Source organism: Mandrillus leucophaeus, unplaced genomic scaffold (genome assembly GCF_000951045.1).
Source record: "Mandrillus leucophaeus isolate KB7577 unplaced genomic scaffold, Mleu.le_1.0 Scaffold629, whole genome shotgun sequence".
NCBI lineage: Eukaryota > Metazoa > Chordata > Mammalia > Primates > Cercopithecidae > Mandrillus > Mandrillus leucophaeus.
The window spans coordinates 55,210-73,247 of NW_012106797.1; the positions used below are offsets into that span (position 1 = coordinate 55,210).

The 18,038-nt window shown below is 37.9% G+C and overlaps 2 protein-coding genes across 2 annotated transcripts in view; one reads left to right on the plus strand and one right to left on the minus strand.

Annotated features, from left to right (window-relative positions):
* The window catches only part of ANKRD45 (ankyrin repeat domain 45), a 61,660-nt gene that overhangs the window by 19,551 nt on the left and 24,071 nt on the right, over positions 1 to 18,038 (plus strand). The window contains exon 3 of the mRNA XM_012000412.1: positions 4,595 to 4,762. Within this exon, the coding sequence (XP_011855802.1) occupies positions 4,595 to 4,762 (168 nt within the window). The remainder of the gene's footprint in view (positions 1 to 4,594; positions 4,763 to 18,038) is intronic.
* On the minus strand, positions 14,554 to 16,373 carry LOC105554119. The gene is made up of 2 exons (XM_012000411.1): positions 15,838 to 16,373; positions 14,554 to 14,860 (listed from the first exon to the last, which is right to left on the minus strand). The coding sequence occupies exons 1-2, from the start codon at positions 16,159 to 16,161 to the stop codon at positions 14,651 to 14,653; spliced, it is 534 nt and encodes a 177-aa protein (XP_011855801.1). The 5' UTR covers positions 16,162 to 16,373; the 3' UTR covers positions 14,554 to 14,650.

The following is an 18,038-nucleotide window of genomic DNA, read 5'->3' on the forward strand; positions in this document are numbered from 1 at the left end:
TGTCCTTTGCAGGGACATGGATGAAGCTGGAAACCATCATTCTCAGCAAACTATCACAAGGACAGAAAACCAAACAGTGCATGTTCTCACTCATAGGTGGTAACTGAACAATGAGAACACTTGGACACAGGGTGGGGAACATCACACATTGTAGGGTGGGGGGGCTGGTTGGAGGGATAGCATTAGGAGATATACCTAATGTAAATAACGAGTTAATGGGTGCAGCAAACCAACATGGCACATATAACAAACCTGCATGTTGTGCACATGTACCCTAGAACTTAAAGTATAATAATAATAAAATAAGAATTGTAAGACATTTATGGCAAAAAGTATGAAATTTTATTGATTTATATGAAAGACCACACAAAGTGTATATGTGTCTCAATAGTGAGATTAAATTTCATAATGCTGTTTCTCTTAATTTCTTCCAAATTAATTTGTCAATCTAGTTAATATCTTTTAAAAAAGCAACTGAGAAGCTGACTCTAAATTTCAGTGGGGAAAATGAACTATTTAGTAAATGATGCCAGAGAATGTTTATTATTCATCTGGAAAAAAATAAAATTATATACCATTTTTTTTTTGTCTTTTGAGGAACAACTCTTTAATTAGTCTTTATCATACTTGCTTTTTCTTTTCTTTTAGCCACCAGAAAACATTGGGAACAGAAAAAGACACAAAGTAAATAGATTGGCAAATATTTCTATTCTATGACTCATAGAAGTTGCTGCCATCAGGTATTCCCAGATATAGTGCAAAGTACTTCACATGTCTTACCTGATTTAATTCTTTTAAAAACTATCTAAAGATGTTCTGTGTTATCTCTTTTGATCAATGAGGAAGCTGAGGCTTAGAAAGGAAAAGGAACTTGTCCAAGCCTCACAGCTAGAGACTGACCTATAGTTTAAGTCCTGATTTGTCAGGACAAAATGCTTAATTCCTGTTACACATTGCCTGTATTTGCAGACATAGGACCCACTGCAAATTGGCATGTGATACCTGCTCATGTGCTATGACAAAAATACTAAGATGCCTAACTATGATTTGTGCCACCCTCCCATAGCATAATATTGATGTAGATAAATGTCTACCCGTTGTCCAATTCCCCCATATGTATAGGTGTGGCTATGATATAGATTTTTTTAAAATTATTATATTTTAAGTTCTAGGGTGCATGTGCACAATGTGCAGTTTTGTTACATATGTATGCATGTGCCATATTGGTGTGCTGCACCCATTAACTCGTCATTTACATTAGGTATATCTCCTAATGCTATCCATCTCCCTCCCCCTCCCCACAATAGGCCCTGGTGTGTGATGTTCCCCTTCCTGTGTCCAAGTGATCTCATCGTTCAATTCCTACCTATGAGTGAGAACATGCGGTGTTTGGTTTTCTGTCCTTGTGATAGTTTGCTAAGAATGATAATTTCCAGCCGCATCCATGTCCCTACAAAGGACACGAACTCATCCTTTTTTATGGCTACACAGTATTCCATGGTGTTTATGTGCCACATTTTCTTAATCCAGTCTGTCACTGATGGTCATTTGGGTTGATTCCAAGTCTTTGCTATTGTGAATAATGCTACAATAAACATACGTGTGCATGTGTCTTTATAGCAGCATGATTTATAATCCTTTGGGTATATACCCAGTAATAGGATGGCTGGGTCAAATGGTATTTCCAGTTCTAGATCCTTGAGGAATCACCACACTGTTTTCCACAATGGTTGATATCTACCTACTTTTTACCACACATAAAAATTAATTACAGGTGATTGTAAGACATGAATGTGTAAAGCAAAATATTTTAAACTTTTTGAAAAATAGAGGAGTATTGCTATATTCTTGAGACATCACAGAGTATCTTGAGATATAAAGAACCCAACCACTAAGGGAAAATATCTCTCTGTCAGTCTATCTATCTATCTAAATTTTGAACTATGCCCAAAAGGTTTCATAAACAAAGTGAAAAAATAAGCCACAAAGGATATATCTATGTAAAGACAGTCTACTAATTAATAGGCTTAGAATTCAACCCAATAGAAAAATAGGCAGAGGTTAGGAACATGCAATTTATGGGAGAGAAACTCTCATGGCCAATAAATAAATGAAAATATGTTTAACTTCACTATAAAAGCAAATGTAAACAATGGGCTACCATGACTCATCGGAGTCAGAAAAATTTAAATATTTGACAGTATTAAACATTGCTGAAGATGTAGGAAATGGGAGTTCCTTCACTCTGAGGAGGGATTATAAATTGATGTAATCACTTTTTAGAACGTTTATATCAAGTTGTTAATGGACATACCTGATGATCCTAATTTCCATTTCTAGAGATATGTCTTTGGGAAACTCTCACACATGCTTACAAGAAGACATAAGTGTAAAAATGATTATTCAAGCCTTGCTTATAACAGTTAATCACTGGAAATAAATAATAGGAGGGTAGATAAATACATTACGGTATTTTCATACAATGGAATATTACACAATAATTAAAAGGAATGAATTAGCTTTTTGGGTATTAAAATGGATAACTCTCAAAAATATTGAGGCAAAAATCAAGTTACAAAAGGATTCTGTAATAAATTCGTTAACAGCATGGATTTTACAGCCAGACTACCTGAGTTAAAACTCCAGCTTTCCATTAACTTGACTATGTGACTTGGGCAAATTATATAACCTTTCTGTGCTATGGTGTCTTCTTCTATAAAAATGAGGATAATAGTAACATTTAAAAAAACACTGTATAAAGGAGAAGGAGAGACCCAAATCAGTATTTGGCAGTGTTCCCTAACACTATTCAAGGAAGGTTGTATTGTGACTGGTTGACATGAATATTGCCATCTTTTTGGTAGGTATTTTCCAATGTGTGGGAATAGGTGTATACTCTATTAAGACTTGATGATACACTCTAAAATATTCTGTTTCTTCATTCTGATTCTATGTCACCATGAAACCTTATTTAGAGAGGGGATTCCTAAGCTAAGTGTTGCAGGTGCTCCTGGTTTCTTCTTGCTGCTTATAGGAAAATACCAGAAGAAAAATAAATTGAGAAAAGGATAATTTGGGAAATTCCAAGCCTGTCTATATGGCAAAGACATGAAAATTAAGATTCACTGTCAGAAAAGCATGCTTCAGAGAAAAAACTGAGTATATGACTCTACAACCTTCTGTTGACACGTTGGATCAAAAAGTTCAGAGTGGCTGGATGCGGTGGTTCATGCCTGTAATCCTAGCACTTTGGGAGGCCAGGGAAAGACTGCTTAAGCCCAGGAGTTCCAGACCAGCCTGGGCAATATACTGAGACTCTGTCTCTACAAAATTTTAAAAAATTATTGGCTGGGTGTGGTGGCTTATGCCTATAATCCCAGCACTTTGGGACGCTGAGGCGAGTGGATCATGAGATCAAGAGATCAAGATCATCGTGGCCAACATGAGGAAACCCCATCTCTACGAAAAATACAAAAATTAGCTGGATGTGATGGGGCATGCCTGTAGTCCCAACTACTCCAGAGGCTGAGGGGCTGAGGCAGAATAGCTTGAACCCAGGACACATAGGTTGCACTGAGCCGAGATCGTGCCACTGCATTCCAGCCTGGCAACAGAGAAAGACTCTATCTAAAAAAAAAAAAAAATGATCTGGGCATGCTGGCATGAGCCTATGGTCCCAGCTACTCGGGAAGCTGAGGTGGGAAGATTGCTTGAGCCCAGGAGTTCGAGGCTGCAGTGAGCTATTCATGCCACTACACTCTAAACTGGGCAACAGAGAGAGACCCTGTCTGAAAAAATAGTTTAGAGAATTTAGACACAAGAGATTAAGGGAATGACTGGGGTTATCCCTTTATCACACCAGGAAGCCTCTAGAAAGCTTAAGAGTATTGTCCCTCTGTGCAATAAAGTGAATTGCAGTAAAAAGAAGTATGTATGTCCTTGTGGGCAAGTTCAAACAATGATCTTTGATTTAATTTTTAAAAAATCAATCTGAAAAAAATTTAAAGATGCCTTCCATATCCTTCTTGTTTACAATTATACCTCATGGCAGTCACTTGAGAAAGTCTAAGAAATGACTTTCTAATTTGATGGGCCATAATTTTAGCTTTAATTAAAAGAATTTCCAAACCTAAGGTATACACAGTTTTAGTAAGTTGTATGATTGTGCTAACAATAATGCTAGAGTGGTTAGAGTTTGATAAAAATTCTTTACAATCACAGTCCAGTTGTGTTTAGAATAGATGACCGTTAGGGAGATTGCCATCTTCCTCCCATGATGTTGAAGAGCTCAGGCTTCAGATAGTCTATGTTGGCATCTTGCATCCGTCATTTACTGTTTGCCAGAGATGTTTCCTTGGGCAAGTTTCTTACCCCACCTGGACTTTAGTTTCCTTGTCTATAAAATGAGAACTGTAATAGTTCTGACATCATAGTGGTTTTATAAAACTAAATGAGTTTTCTATATGTAAGACAGAATAGTGCCTGGCCCATGGTAATTGTTCAATACTTGATCACCATTATGATCTTCCACTATGTAAATTAGCCTAAAACAGTGTTGTCTGTTTGATCTCACCATCTTCATTCCATTTGTTAGGGTATACACTCTTACACTGTGCTGCAGCCTGGGGTCGTTTGGAAACTTTGAAAGCACTGGTAGAACTGGATGTTGATATAGAAGCTTTGAACTTCCGGGAAGAAAGGGCTCGAGACGTTGCTGCTAGATATTCTCAGACTGAGTGTGTTGAATTCCTGGACTGGGCAGGTAAGCAAGCTCACAAGGGGTTGGCAAACTGACCGATGTGATGAGTTTTTCTCCTGTGAGTTACAGGATATGTCACCTTTTTTCACAGCGTTTTATTTGTAGATACAACCACAGTCATAGTCGACAATAATACATGAAATTTCCCCCTCTTTCTTTATTTTGCTATTGGCCATAAACATTGTATTTATTAGGAACTGTACATATTGGAAGCTTGTTGATTTACCAACTTCTGTCTCACCAATAATTTTCTATGAGAAAATAATTTCTATAAGAAGATTATTGTATGTTCAATATATATGTTCAAGGCCATTGCTTGAGAGACTCAGGCAAAATGGATCATTTCTTAAATGTTTAAAAAATAGCATATTTGAGTAATATATTTGATTCTTCAAATATAAAAGGTTGTAACAATAATTTTAGAAAGGTTTATTTAGGCTAAGTTAATTTATAGTGCTAATAGTCAGAATAGTAGTTACTCTTATGGCATGGGGGAACTTCTGGGATGTGATGTTCTTTTTCTTAATCTGGTTACTGGTACATGGGTATGTTTCTTTGAAAATTCGTTGAGCTGTACACATAGGTTTTGTATTTTTCTGTTTGTAAGTTATACTTCAATACAAAGTTCAAAAAACAGTACTATTTTGTCTTTTGCTAATATTTTGCATATATACTTCCACAACCCTGTAAAATATAGCTTAAAGAGATTTCAGGAAGATGTACCTTTGTAACTAAGCTAGTGCTTATGAAGTTCACAGCATTTATTTTGCATGGCTATCTGCATTTCTGTTTTTAGCAAGCATTCATTGAATTTCCATTGTGAGTATGGTATTGCTGTAGATACAATTGGTTGTTCCTGCCCTCTAGATATTTGTTAGGTGGGAGATTATAAGTTATGGACACATTCAACAATTATTTAAAAATATCAGAAAGACTGTGATTAAAGGTTAAAATTGGCGGAGCAGGTATTCCGTGCTACAGGGTGGTGGGAGAATAGGAAGTCAGAGCATGTTGGGCTTGAGCTGGGCCTTGAAGAATGGATGGGATTTGAATATGCAATATAAAGGGAAAGGGCATGAGCAAAATCTTAGAGCTGTGAGTGAAAGTGGCGTGTTGGAGGACGGTGACAAGATTGCCTTATTGAGCAGTGGGTCATAGTTTCCACAGGTAGGCTATAACGTAGGTAGAATAATAAAAGGGTTAAGTACATGTCCTCTTGAGATTGAGTTTAAATACTGGTGTCCCTACTTGAAACTTATGTGACCTTGGACAAGGTGCTTAAATTCTCTATACTTCAGTTTCCTTCTCTGAAAAAGGGGCCAATAATATAGTTCCCACCTTTTGAGGATTACTGTGAAAATTAAATGAGATGATATAAAGCAGTTAGCACAATACCTGGCATTTGGTCAGCACTTGAAAAATGCTGCTGCTTTTATTACACCGTACCCTTAAATGCTTGGCTAAGGTGTTTTTATTTTATTCTGGGAGCCACTGGAAGTTTTTATGTGGAACAGGAAGAGGATGAAAGTGATCTTGAGGAAGATTCAGCTGGTAGTGGTAAGGTGCATGTTCATCAATAGAATGAGAAAGGGACTAGAATAATTAGTATAAATAAGGAAATTAAAGGAAGGAAACACATTTGGGAAGAAAGAGATGAATTGTGCTTTATAGATTATAATTAACTGTCCACTTGAACTGTTTTCTATAAGCAATCTTATGTCAATATCTTTTATTTTTATGATTCGATCTGTAAGTAAAATGAAAACACAAATAACAAATAATTCAGTTGATCCCCCCATGATTAGTAATTTTAGGTGAAATTCACATTCCATAATTTTTCTTTTTTTTTTTGAGATGGAGTTTCGCTCTTGTTGCCCCAGTTAGAGTATAATAGCGTGATCTCGACTCACTGCAACCTCTGCCTTCTGGGTTCAAGTGATTCTCCTGCCTCAGCCTCCCAAGTAGCTGGTATTAGAGGCATGCGCCACTATGCCTGGCTAATTTTTGTATTTTTTAGTAGAGACAGGATTTCACCATGTTGGTCAGGCTGGTCTCGAACTCCTGACCTCATCATCCGCCCTCCTCAGCCTCCCAAAGTGCTGAGATTATAGGCATGAGCCACCATGCCCAGCCCACATTCCATAATTTAAAATCCATTTTGGAAAAATGACCCATAGTACTTAAAAATCACAATTCAAGGACAAAGTTTGCTGTAACTTTTCTGAGAAGTTTTTTGGGGCTTGTGGGTGTGAGGTATTATTGGTTTCCTTCTGCATAATATCCATCTGTTTAATTTGGGTCCTTAGGTTCTTGGAGCAATTATACCTAATATGTCTCAGTGGTGAAAAGAAATGAAAACTATAAAAAGCAAACTAGTATTGTGTTTCCAGATCAATGATTAAATTAGTATTGGAGTTTCATAGAAATGTAGCTGTGGAATGTCAGAAACATAAATAACTCAATATAAAATTTAACATTTATATAATTCAGCCTTACTATTTGTTTAATTCAGTCTTATTCAGAATGGAGTTTCATAGTAATGTGGCTGTGGAATGTCAGAAACATAAATAACAGAAAATTTAACATTTATTTAATTCAGTCTTATCAAGAATGTATATCACTTCTATTTCTTCTAGTGATTAGAGTAGGAGTTACCTGGGGAGAATTAAAGGATTCAGAAATCCCTACCCCAAATAGTCTTCTCCATTCTACTGAAAATTCCATTAGTAGAGATAAGATAAATTTCTTTGGGTTTTAGAGGTTTGGGGATTTTTTAAGTCTTCAATAGTTCACCATTAAAATAAATATATATTAATGTTCTTTTAGAGGGAATTAGCTAACTTTTCAGAACTCTGAAGGTATGAAACAAACATTTATAGAAATGTGAAGGTGGGGTTGTGCTAAGATGGAATGGAGGTAAAGGGAGTCTGGAAAGTGGAACAAAATAAACATTCCATAATCCTTAGTAGCCCAAGCCAGGTACTATTCTTTTCTGCTACTTATAAAACTGTAAAGTTTATTACTGTTTCAAGGATTAGTTTTGAAAAGTTTTTTTCCTCTCTTATAATGATGGCAGATATGTTATAGATATATTTTTCTGGGATTTTTCAAGATATTTTAAGTCAAATCATCTGTCCCAGTCTCAGGCCTATCTCCTAGTTGTTCTTTGAAAAATATGGTAACCATAGTTTAAAAAATTGAATTGTCTTATCAACAAAAGCCTGAAATTAAAAAAGTTAATCTATAATTCATCATTTATTATACTGAAAATGAAAACATTTATACTTAAAAAATTAATATATTCTTTAATATTTCCACGCTATTTTAGCAATCTGAAGTAGGAAATTAAAAGTCTTTCTGTGGTTATAAGATTTTCTCAGGAAGGCTGGGTGCAGTGGCTCACGCCTGTAATCCCAGTACTTTGGGAAGCCAAAACGGGTGGATCACCTGAGGTCAGGAGTTCAAGACCAGCCTGGCCAAGATGGTGAAACCCCATCTCTACCAAAAATACAAAAATTAGCTGGGCATGGTGGCAGGAGCCTGTAATCCTAGCTACTCGGGAGGCTGAGGCAGGAGAATTGCTTGAACCAGGGTGGCAGAGCTTGCAGTGAGCCGAGATGGAGCCACTGCATTCCAGCCTGGGTGACAGAATGAGACTCTGTCTCAGAAAAAAAAAAAAAAATTCTCAGGAAAATAAGACAAATCACAGCTATTATTTATCAGAGATTTATTGAAACACTAAATTAAGCTTCTGTTATATACATTGGTTAATGATTAGTAATCTAACACATTAAAAATAACAAAATACTTAAACATGTAGCAGTGATAGTGTATGTTGGGAACAGGTGGTCGGAGTCACACAAATCAACACTGAGACAAAGGATCTCTTAGCAAGGCTAGTTTACTTTCTGCAGAAAGGGTGCTGCTCACTAGCAGTTTTGCCACAAGGGCACACACGAACAAAAGAGACAGGGTCATTTATAACCTGGTGCATCCATCCTACTGCTGTGTCCGGTTTCCACTGGCTGGAACAGGACCTCACATTCTGTACTCGACCTGATTGGCTAGCAACTTAGAACTTCCCAAAAGAGGCAAAGGCAGAGGAGAACAAAGGAAGAGAGGAAGTAACTTGTGGAATGCTGAGGGAGGCAAAAACACTTCCAAATAAGGAAAGAGGAACAGGCTATGACCTAATGCTTGCTTGGACCTGTTCAGGCAAGCCAGGGCAAATATCTAGGCTAAAATGTGGAGCTAAGAACAGAGTATACTGATTTCTTTATTACAACTAGCAGAATTTAAGAATATTAGCACAGGTCTTTGAGTAAATTTTGCTTCTAAGAGAGGTTACTATCTATTCTGAATTAGACTGAGAGGAATGTCCCTTTGAAGAGGAACCTGTATTTCATTTTCTACAATTCCCCCCTCTTTTATTTTATAATTCCTCTTTAAACTTGTTTAACATGTCTTGACTCAATTGCTGTTTGTCCTTCTAAGAGAAGTAATCATTCTGATTAGGGTGGAGGAAAGTTAGGAATTAGCTTTGTAACAGTGGCAGAGACAAGTTTTTGTATAAAACTTTGAAGGCAGGGAATAATACAACAGCCTGTGAGAATAAGTATACCAATAACAAGAGGTAATGAGGTGAGAATTGAAGTCAAAATTCCTTTCCATCCACTAAACCAATGTTCTATCTTTTGGAAAAAGGATCATCTAGTCCAGAATTTTTGGCAAGTTCATTGGATAGGGCTGTTAATCCTTGCAGCACTCTTGTTATAGTTCCGTCAGGGGCAGTATTATTAGGAATAAAGGTACAACATTGAGTTTCAATCATGATGCAAACATCTCCCTTTTCTGCTAATATCATATCTAAGGCTATTCTATTTTTCCAGGCCATCTGGCTGCTAATATCATATCTAAGGCTATTCTATTTTTCCAGGCTGGTAGGTCTTAGTTGCTCAGCTATCCCTTTGAAGGAGTCCCTAGTATGATTTACAAATCATTGCTGATTGTAATATAGTTTATCCAGTCTGCATTTTTATTTATAGATTTATAGTTAACCACCAGAACAATGTAGATGCAAATCCTGTAGCTATTTGATTCCATGCTTTAAACTTATCTGGCACCCCTCATGGAACCCCAATAACACCTATGTAAACCTGAGGATCAAAGGACTCATATGGAGTTTCCCTTGGCCTGCAGTGTCTTCTTTTTACTTTCTCAGATTGATGAAACGCCAGCGTGAAGGGGATAGTCAATTGGATTAGAGCACAAGTACTGCTCCAGTTATAAGGCAGAGTATCCAGTAAAGGTCCTCCACAGTACCACCATCCATCCGCTCGGGGACTGATGGGCAAGCTTCTGGATAGGCTTGAGTTCCTTGCATCTTTTTATGCTTCCAAGGAACACCAAATTCTCCCCCTGCTGTGCAAGGCATGAAGTAAACGTGGCATTTAGAGGTGGAAGCTGGATTGCCCTCCAGGCCTGACCCTCAGGGTGTCGAACTTCAGGAAACAGCAGAGAGAGCTTGGCATGATGGATTATCCCAAGCAGTGGGATTCTGGAAGACAGCCACCATACAGTCCATGCCTGGTCAATGAGGAGACCATCTGAGTGGAAAGGGACAGTCTGGGCCTCTGGTCTACCGTGTACACAAGCGTAACAATCGCTTTTATTTAAAGTGCAAATGGAATATTTAATCCATTTCAGCCAGGTATTTGCATCTTGATATCCTGTCTCAATAGCTAAGGTCTGTCTTAGATATTTCACTTTCACAATAGACACTCTAGTTTTATCATTAGGTGTCAGAGTAACTGGTGTGGGATTTAAAAATGAGGATACTGAAGAAGGGGAAGACGGGGGAATAATGCGTATCTTAAAAATGCCTAGGGAGTCTTTCCCATTTACATCAATCCCCATACCATAGAAGTGAGCAAGGGCAAGTTTCGAGTCAGTTAAAGTGGAGGTGGTGAGAGAGAGGACAGGGTTACACTGATAAGGCTGACAGTTAGAAGGGGTAGTCCCTTTAGTGAAATAGATGAGGGGTTTTAGATTTGCACAAACCTCCTCCGTGGAAGTCTAACCTTGCTCCTGAGTAGTTCAGAGGACATAGTTCCAGCTACTACAAGGTTACCAGGCTGTAGGAGCAGAGAATTGGTGTCTCAGCTGCAGGCAATCACAACTATGAGTGCTAGGAGTAACTGTGTCAGTCAGAGGGCTGGGGCATAAATATTTGTGTGAAAAGGCTAGCTGTCATTAATCCTTCACATCTCCACAAGGTATGACAGAGCAAGCATTAAAGGCAATGGTCTGAGGTGGGTCAGACTTAGTTATATTAATAACAAAGGACCTAATAACAGAATAAGGAGAGGAAAGGAAGCAATATAGAAGGTACATGAAAATTAAGCTTTCTTTAACTTTAACTTGGTAGGGCTCAATCCTGGTACAGCAACCCATGATTCTGACGAGGAAGATGCTTTCTTGACTCGAGTATGGTAGGTCCATCCTTTCTCAGCTGTGTGGACGGCAGTCTCGGTGATTAACAGCACCAGATAGGGGCCTTCCCAGCTGGGCTCGAGTTTTCCTTCCTTCCACCCTTTGATGAGAAGGTGGTCCCCGGGTTGGTGCTGGTGTTCTGGAAATTCTAGTGGTGGCTGGTGCTAAGAGACCTTTGACCTTAAGAGAAGAAAAGGTAGAGGAGAGACCAAGTATATAATTTCTGAGGAACTGATCCTTAGTTTTAAACGTAGGAACATCAGCTGAGGAATGTAAATAAGGCAATCCATATAACATTTCATATGGAGACAGGCCTGTATCCTTTCAGGGAGCTGTCCTGATCCTCAGTAAGGCAATGGGAAGACATTTGGTCCACAGTAAACGAGTTTCTAGAACTAATTTGGTTAAGTGGTTCTTTAAGGTCTGATTCATCCTTTTCTACCTTCCATGATGAAGATGGATGCCACAGGATATGATACTCCCATCTAATGTTTAAAACCTGGGATAGCTTCTTAATGACATGGGCTGTGAGATGGGTTCCATTGTCCAAGTCCATATTCTCTATTAGCCTACATTTGGGTGCTATATTCTCAATTAATGCTTTAACTACATAATTAGCTGTTGTATTTGAAAAGGAGGTAGCTTCAGTCTAGTGAGTGAGATGATCTACTCTTACCAACAAATACTTTAGGCAACTGATTGGGGTCATTTCAGTGCAGTTCATTTGAACGCTTTGGAATGGCCTTAGTCCGGGATCCCTCCCCCTTGGAGGTGATTTCTTTATGATTTGTTTGTTGGTTTTCTTACATATTAGACAACTATTTGTAACTTGCTTGGCTAGGGTATAAATTCCTATACACCTATGAAGTCTGAGAACTGTGGTTAAGGCCTCCCTTATGAGAGGTTTGGGTAACATCTTCCTTTGATCTGGTAATATCCATTTTCCTTCTGTGTTCTCTTTAGCTTCTATTTTTATTAACTTTTCGTTTTTTAGTGGAAGGGAAGATGGGGACTGCAGTAGGGGAAGGAAGGCAAGGAATTAAGTGAAAGGCATTTTAGAAGAAACAGCAGCTTGTTTGGTTATCTGACCTGCAAGGTCATTTGGTTATTTCCCTGATTTGTGAAAGAAAAGTCCTTTATGCCCTGGGACATGTACAATAGCTATCTCTTCTGGCAACTGAAGATCGTCTAGGACACGAACAATTAGTTCTTTTTGGACTAGATCTTGGCCTTTACTGTTAATAAGACCTTGCTCAGCCCAAATTTTTCTAACTGTATGTACCACTCCAAAGGCATACTCAGAATCAGTATAAACAGTTCCTTCTTTGTTCTGCAAATATTTCAAAGCTTGATTGAGTACAAACAGGTCACAGGTTTGGGCAGACTAATTATTGGGCGGTCTTCCTGACTCTACTTCTTCGAGTGTTTCTCCATCAATTACTGAATACCAATTATGTTTTTCTACTTTGACTGTTTTGGAGGAACCATCTATAAACCAGTGCCACCCTGTTTTAAAAGGGGCCTCTCCTAGATCTGGCCTGACTTTTGTTTGGTAGTGAAATCTAGACACAAGTGTTTTTTAAATTTGGGTCTCCTGCCAAGAAACCTGCTGGGTTGAGCGAATTATCAGTAGTCAAGGTTAAATCATCTTTTTCTACTAAAATAGCCTTATATTTCAAGATTCTGGAGTCAGTAAGCCACCTTCCTGCTTTTGATTTAAAATAGCTCTAACTTGGTGGGGTATGCTTGCAGTTTATTTCCCCACAAAGGTTAATTTTTTACTTTCTTCAACTAATACTGCTGTAGCCGCAGCTCTTTATCTTCTCTTACTCGAAACATTTCCTATCTTCAAGTTTTTGGGTGGTGCCTGACTAGAATAGGCCCCTTCCCTGGAGCTTTCAACCCCCCTTGCTCCTTGCTGGAGGTTTCTAGCACTCCTGGGTGCGGTGGCAGCGGCAGTGGGGGAGAGGGGCTTGGCTCAACCTCTCCTACTGGAGGCTTCTTGCCCTCCCTTCCTTTGGAGGCTTGCCAAGGGCCTTTTCCCATGTTGAATCCTAGACAGGCCCAATTCTTTGTGCTAGGGATGTCTCGCCTATTCTTTTCCCAGGAAGGCTCAATCCCCCAGATCCTTCAGACTGGGGATATCTTGGCTGTCCCATCCTTAAAGGCTTCCAAAAGGCTCAATCTCTCATACCAGAGATGTCTCGCCGATTCTCTTTCCCTGGGAGGTTAACCTTCCTCCTTTTCCCTTTTGGAGGTTCCTTACACCCTTCCTGTTTGTGTCCACACACTCTGTCCAGCAACAGACTGGTAATCATTCACACACACACACTCAGCTTCCAAAAGCTGACCACCAAGGAAGTACTTTGCCACCCTCTTGCAGCTTTTCCTACCTTGGCCTGTGCATGGAGTCACCTGGTCACTGCAGTCCCACAAGCCTCTCTCTTTCCCCGCGTTGCTGAGAATCCAACTATATTCCTTGCACCAGGTAGGTCCTGGCTCTCCTCCTGGGGCTGCTGCAATGGGCGGCAGGGCACCTCCCCATGAGAGAGGACCAAAGACTGTCCCAGAGGGGAATGTTAATCCCCTATGGGCCACCAAATTGTTGGGAACAGGTGCTCAGTATCACAAAAATCAACACTGAGACAAAGGATCTCTCAGCAAGGCTAGTTTACTTTCTGCAGAAAGGGTGCTGCTTGCTAGCAGTCTTGCCACACACGAACAAAAGAGACAGAATCATTTATAACCTGATGTGTCCACTCTACTGCTGTGTCCAGTTTCCATTGGCTGGAATGGGACCTCACATTCTGTACTCGACCTGATTGGCTAGCAACTTAGAACTTCTCAAAAGAGGCAAAAGCAGAGGAGAACAAAGGAAAAGAGGAAGTAACTTGCGGAATGCTGAGAGAGGCAAAAACACTTCCAAATAAGGAAAGCGGAACAGGCTATGACCTAATGCTTGCTTGGACCTGTTTAGGCAAGCCAGGGCAAATATCTAGACTAAACTGTGGGAGCTAAGAACAGAGTATATTGATTTCTTTATTATAAATAGCAGAATTTAACAATATTAGCTCGGGTCTTTGAGTAAATTTTGCTTCTAAGAGAGGTTACTTTCTATTCTGAGTTAGACTTTGAAGAAAGTCCCTTTGAAGAGGAACCTCTATTTCATTTTCTACAGTATACAATTTATTCTCTAGTACTTTAGTAAGTCCAGGTTCTTTTTTAATTGAATGGAAGTAACATTTCAACCCAGGCTTCTTTGGAAAATTTTAGTAAAGATTGTGGCAAAAAATTTATAAAGGTTTATAAAGATTTCCAAAGAACCATTTTTATCCTTAGATGATAGATTTCTTTTGTGATCTCTATATTTGACTAAGCTACATTTGCATATGCATATATTTAGTGTCTTCTGGCTCCTTCTTCTTTACTCTTCTTCTTTAATTTGCAGTGCTTAATTTTCTTAGAGGAAGGATGGTAAGACCTGTGATCCCAGATCTTGTATATCGCTGATGCTGTGGTTGCCACTCTGTAGAGTGTTTTGTCAATGTTGTAGATGAATGGGCTTTCTAGATCATTACCAGGTTTTTCTAATGAGGCTTGGTTTTTCAGCTAAAAGGGGAAAAACAATATAGATTTTATCTACATAAAATAGTAGAGTTCAATACTATAGTAGAGTTAATAATATAGTTCAAATTCAATTTGTGTTCTAAATGTGTAAAGAAACTTTGTTAAAACAGCACACATCAATTATTTATACAAAAGGAAGGTTACTATAGAAGAAAGGTATAAATGCAGAGGAAATGTTATCTATATGCCACATATATGATCCTTATCACCATCAGCAAATAATTAGTGTGTCCTATGTTTAGGGTACTCTCTTGTGAGAAATTATTTGATTAGCAAAATGTATTCCTTTACTAAAGAACCTCAAGATATAATACCATAAAGTAACAGTCATTTTAAAAATAAGAAAACATTTATAAATATCTAATTCTTCTGAAGGTCAATGAGGTTTTGTTTTTTGATCAAAGAGCTTTTAAGGTTGCCTCTGAAACTATGGTGTCATCTATTGGCAAAGTGGGAAATTATGTAATAGTTTAAAAACTCCTTTTCCCAGAAAGTTGTTTTAATATTAGCAATTAGTCTATAGCCCATATAAAAATTACATGACAACTTTTATACTTAGATTTCTTAGATACATCTGGAAGAGTTCTAAGAGATCTCTTGTTACAGATCCTTTTATGGATGAGGCAACTGAGAAAGAGCAAATGACTTACCTAAGGACCCAGACAGATAACTTGATTTTCCATACATTCTCCAAATGGTAGCACACTACTTTTTTTGGTGTGTTTTGTAACTTGAAGTAGAAGGGACTAGATGATTCTAAGGACCTTCTAATTCAATACACATTTGTTCAATACCTAGTATGAGCAAGACACTGTGCTAGACGCTGAGGATGAATGGGAAGTTGGGGGAAGATTACAATGAGGAATAAAACATGGTACCCTCTCTCAAAGAAACTAGTAATATTATGTTCTAAACCCTTAGAGATTTTATAACTATTACTACTTGTATCATGAATTCACCTTTTTTTGGTGTTTCTTCCATTTCATCCACAGGTAATGCACAGACAAAACAAATAAGATGAAAAAGAGAGCTTGCAATAAATTATAAATGAGATATAAACAACCCTGAAATATATCCATGTTAGCAAAGTCGCAGCATAGTTTATCCAGAAGATAAGGCAGACGGTGAGATGGAGAACCCTTAAATTTCCAATAATGTACTTCTTCTGGAAGAATCTCCCATCCAACCTTTGTCCAGATAGTACCATCACAAATGCAGAAACTCTCCCCAAAGAAGCAGATAAGCAACAGAGAAAAAATCAGTGGTAGTCCTTGATTAGACATCCTTCTTTGTCAACTGAAAAAAAAGTAGCTAAAATTTAGCTATTTTAAAATAGCTAAATTAGCTAAATAATAAAATAAAATAGCTAAATTCCCTATGAAGGGAAGCAGAAAATACCATGAGCTATTAGCCAAAATGGTGCTTCAGTAAAAGCACTTCATATAACCTTGCCAGTCAGCAAAATATGCCCAGCAAAGGATACACTGATGATCATTGTAACATTATCAGTCATAGTGACTCAGGGGTAAGTTCAGTGACGTCATAAAGAACCACATTGGAACTAAAAGGTGTCACCTGACCAATCACATTGAGTTTCTTAAAGATACTTTTTTGTTGTTGTTGTGTTGTTGTTTTGCCAGAATGGTTTCAGCTTCTTCAATTTTCCTTAAAATGAACACTTTACTAATATTTTGTTAGCTAATAAATTCAACTACAGTCATATTAATAGAATCTTATGGAAATAATTTACTCATATCACCTCTAACCTTTCTTCTGAAGCCCTGCAGTTTTACATTTACTTAAAAAATAGTATACCACTTCACGTAACCTAGTATCTGCTTTTATTTTTTTGTTTGGGAATGTCCTTCCCTTCAAATAGTTCAACAAATATTGAGTGCCTATTCCTTATAATATATTCCTGTGGTGGTGATGTGGTCCTATCTGGTAGTGGGTAAGGGGTGAGGAAGGTGGCATGGTATATGATGAAATGATGGGACATAGGAGTGTACAATCTAGAGGTAAAAGCAAAAACCAATGTAATAATTAAAATGATTCTGATTTTATTATAAAAAATAAATATTATAAAAATAAATATAACAAATTATAAGTAAATAAAATTATAAACACATAACTGTTGAGAGGGCAATGAGTTCCACTTGGGGGAATTAGGAAATTTTGCAGAAAAAGATATGTGAGTGGGCTTTAAAGAATGAGTAGAATTTTTGTAGGTGGCAGTGTAGAGAGGCTATCTAAGATTGGGGAAACATAGTAAGCAAAGACATTTTGTGTAAGCATTCATATAACAAATATTTGTTGAGTGCTGACTGTGTGCTAAACACTGTTCTAGGAGCTGAGAATACGTACACAGTGTAGCCCAAAACAGAATCATTAACCTTCATAGAGTTTACTTTCTAGTAGGGGGATACAGAAAATAATTGTATCTATCTAAATCTATGTGTCTGTATCTGTGGAGTGCTATGGTGATATGATATATCATTGTAGTTTTGATTTGCATTTCTCTGGATGATCAGTGATGTTGAGCACCTTTTCATATACTGGTTGCTATTTTGTATGTCTTTTGAGAAATGTCTATTCACATCTTTTGCCCATTTAAAAAATAGGATTATTAGATTTTTTTCCTATTGAGTTGTTAGAGCTCCTTATATATTCTGGTTATTAATCCCTTGTCATATGGGTAGTTTTCTTCCATTCTGTGGGTTGTCTCTTCATTTTGTTGATTGTTTCCTTTGCTGTGCAGAAGCTTTTTAATGTCATAATCCCATTTGTTGATTTTTTTCTTTGGTTGCCTCTGCTTGTAGGGTATTACTGAAAAAATCTTTGCCCAGACCAGTATCCTGGAGAGTTTCCCTATTGGGAGAACCCACTCCCAGTAGTTAACGTGGGTTCTTTTCTATTTCCTAGGTGTCTCGGCTGGTTTGAGAAATAAAGGGAAAGAGTACAAGAGAGAAAAATTTTAAAGCTAGGTGTCCAGGGGAGACATCACACGTTGGCAGGTTCCGTGATGTTCCGCAAGCCATAAAACCAGCAAGTTTTTATTAGCGATTTTCAAAAGGGGAGGGAGTGCACGAATAGGGTGTGAGTCACAGAGATCACATACTTCACAAGGTAATAAAATATCACAAAGCAAGTGGAGGCAGGG

What these genes read in the sequence shown, in the direction of transcription:
- LOC105554119 (XM_012000411.1), bottom strand. Translation starts at nt 16,161, where the DNA reads ATGTCTAATCAAGGACTACCACTGATTTTTTCTCTGTTGCTTATCTGC. An exon ending in GGAAGAAACACCAAAAAAAG is followed by an intron (nt 14,861 to 15,837) that starts GTGAATTCATGA and finishes TTCCCCTTTTAG; the next exon opens with CTGAAAAACCAAGCCTCATT.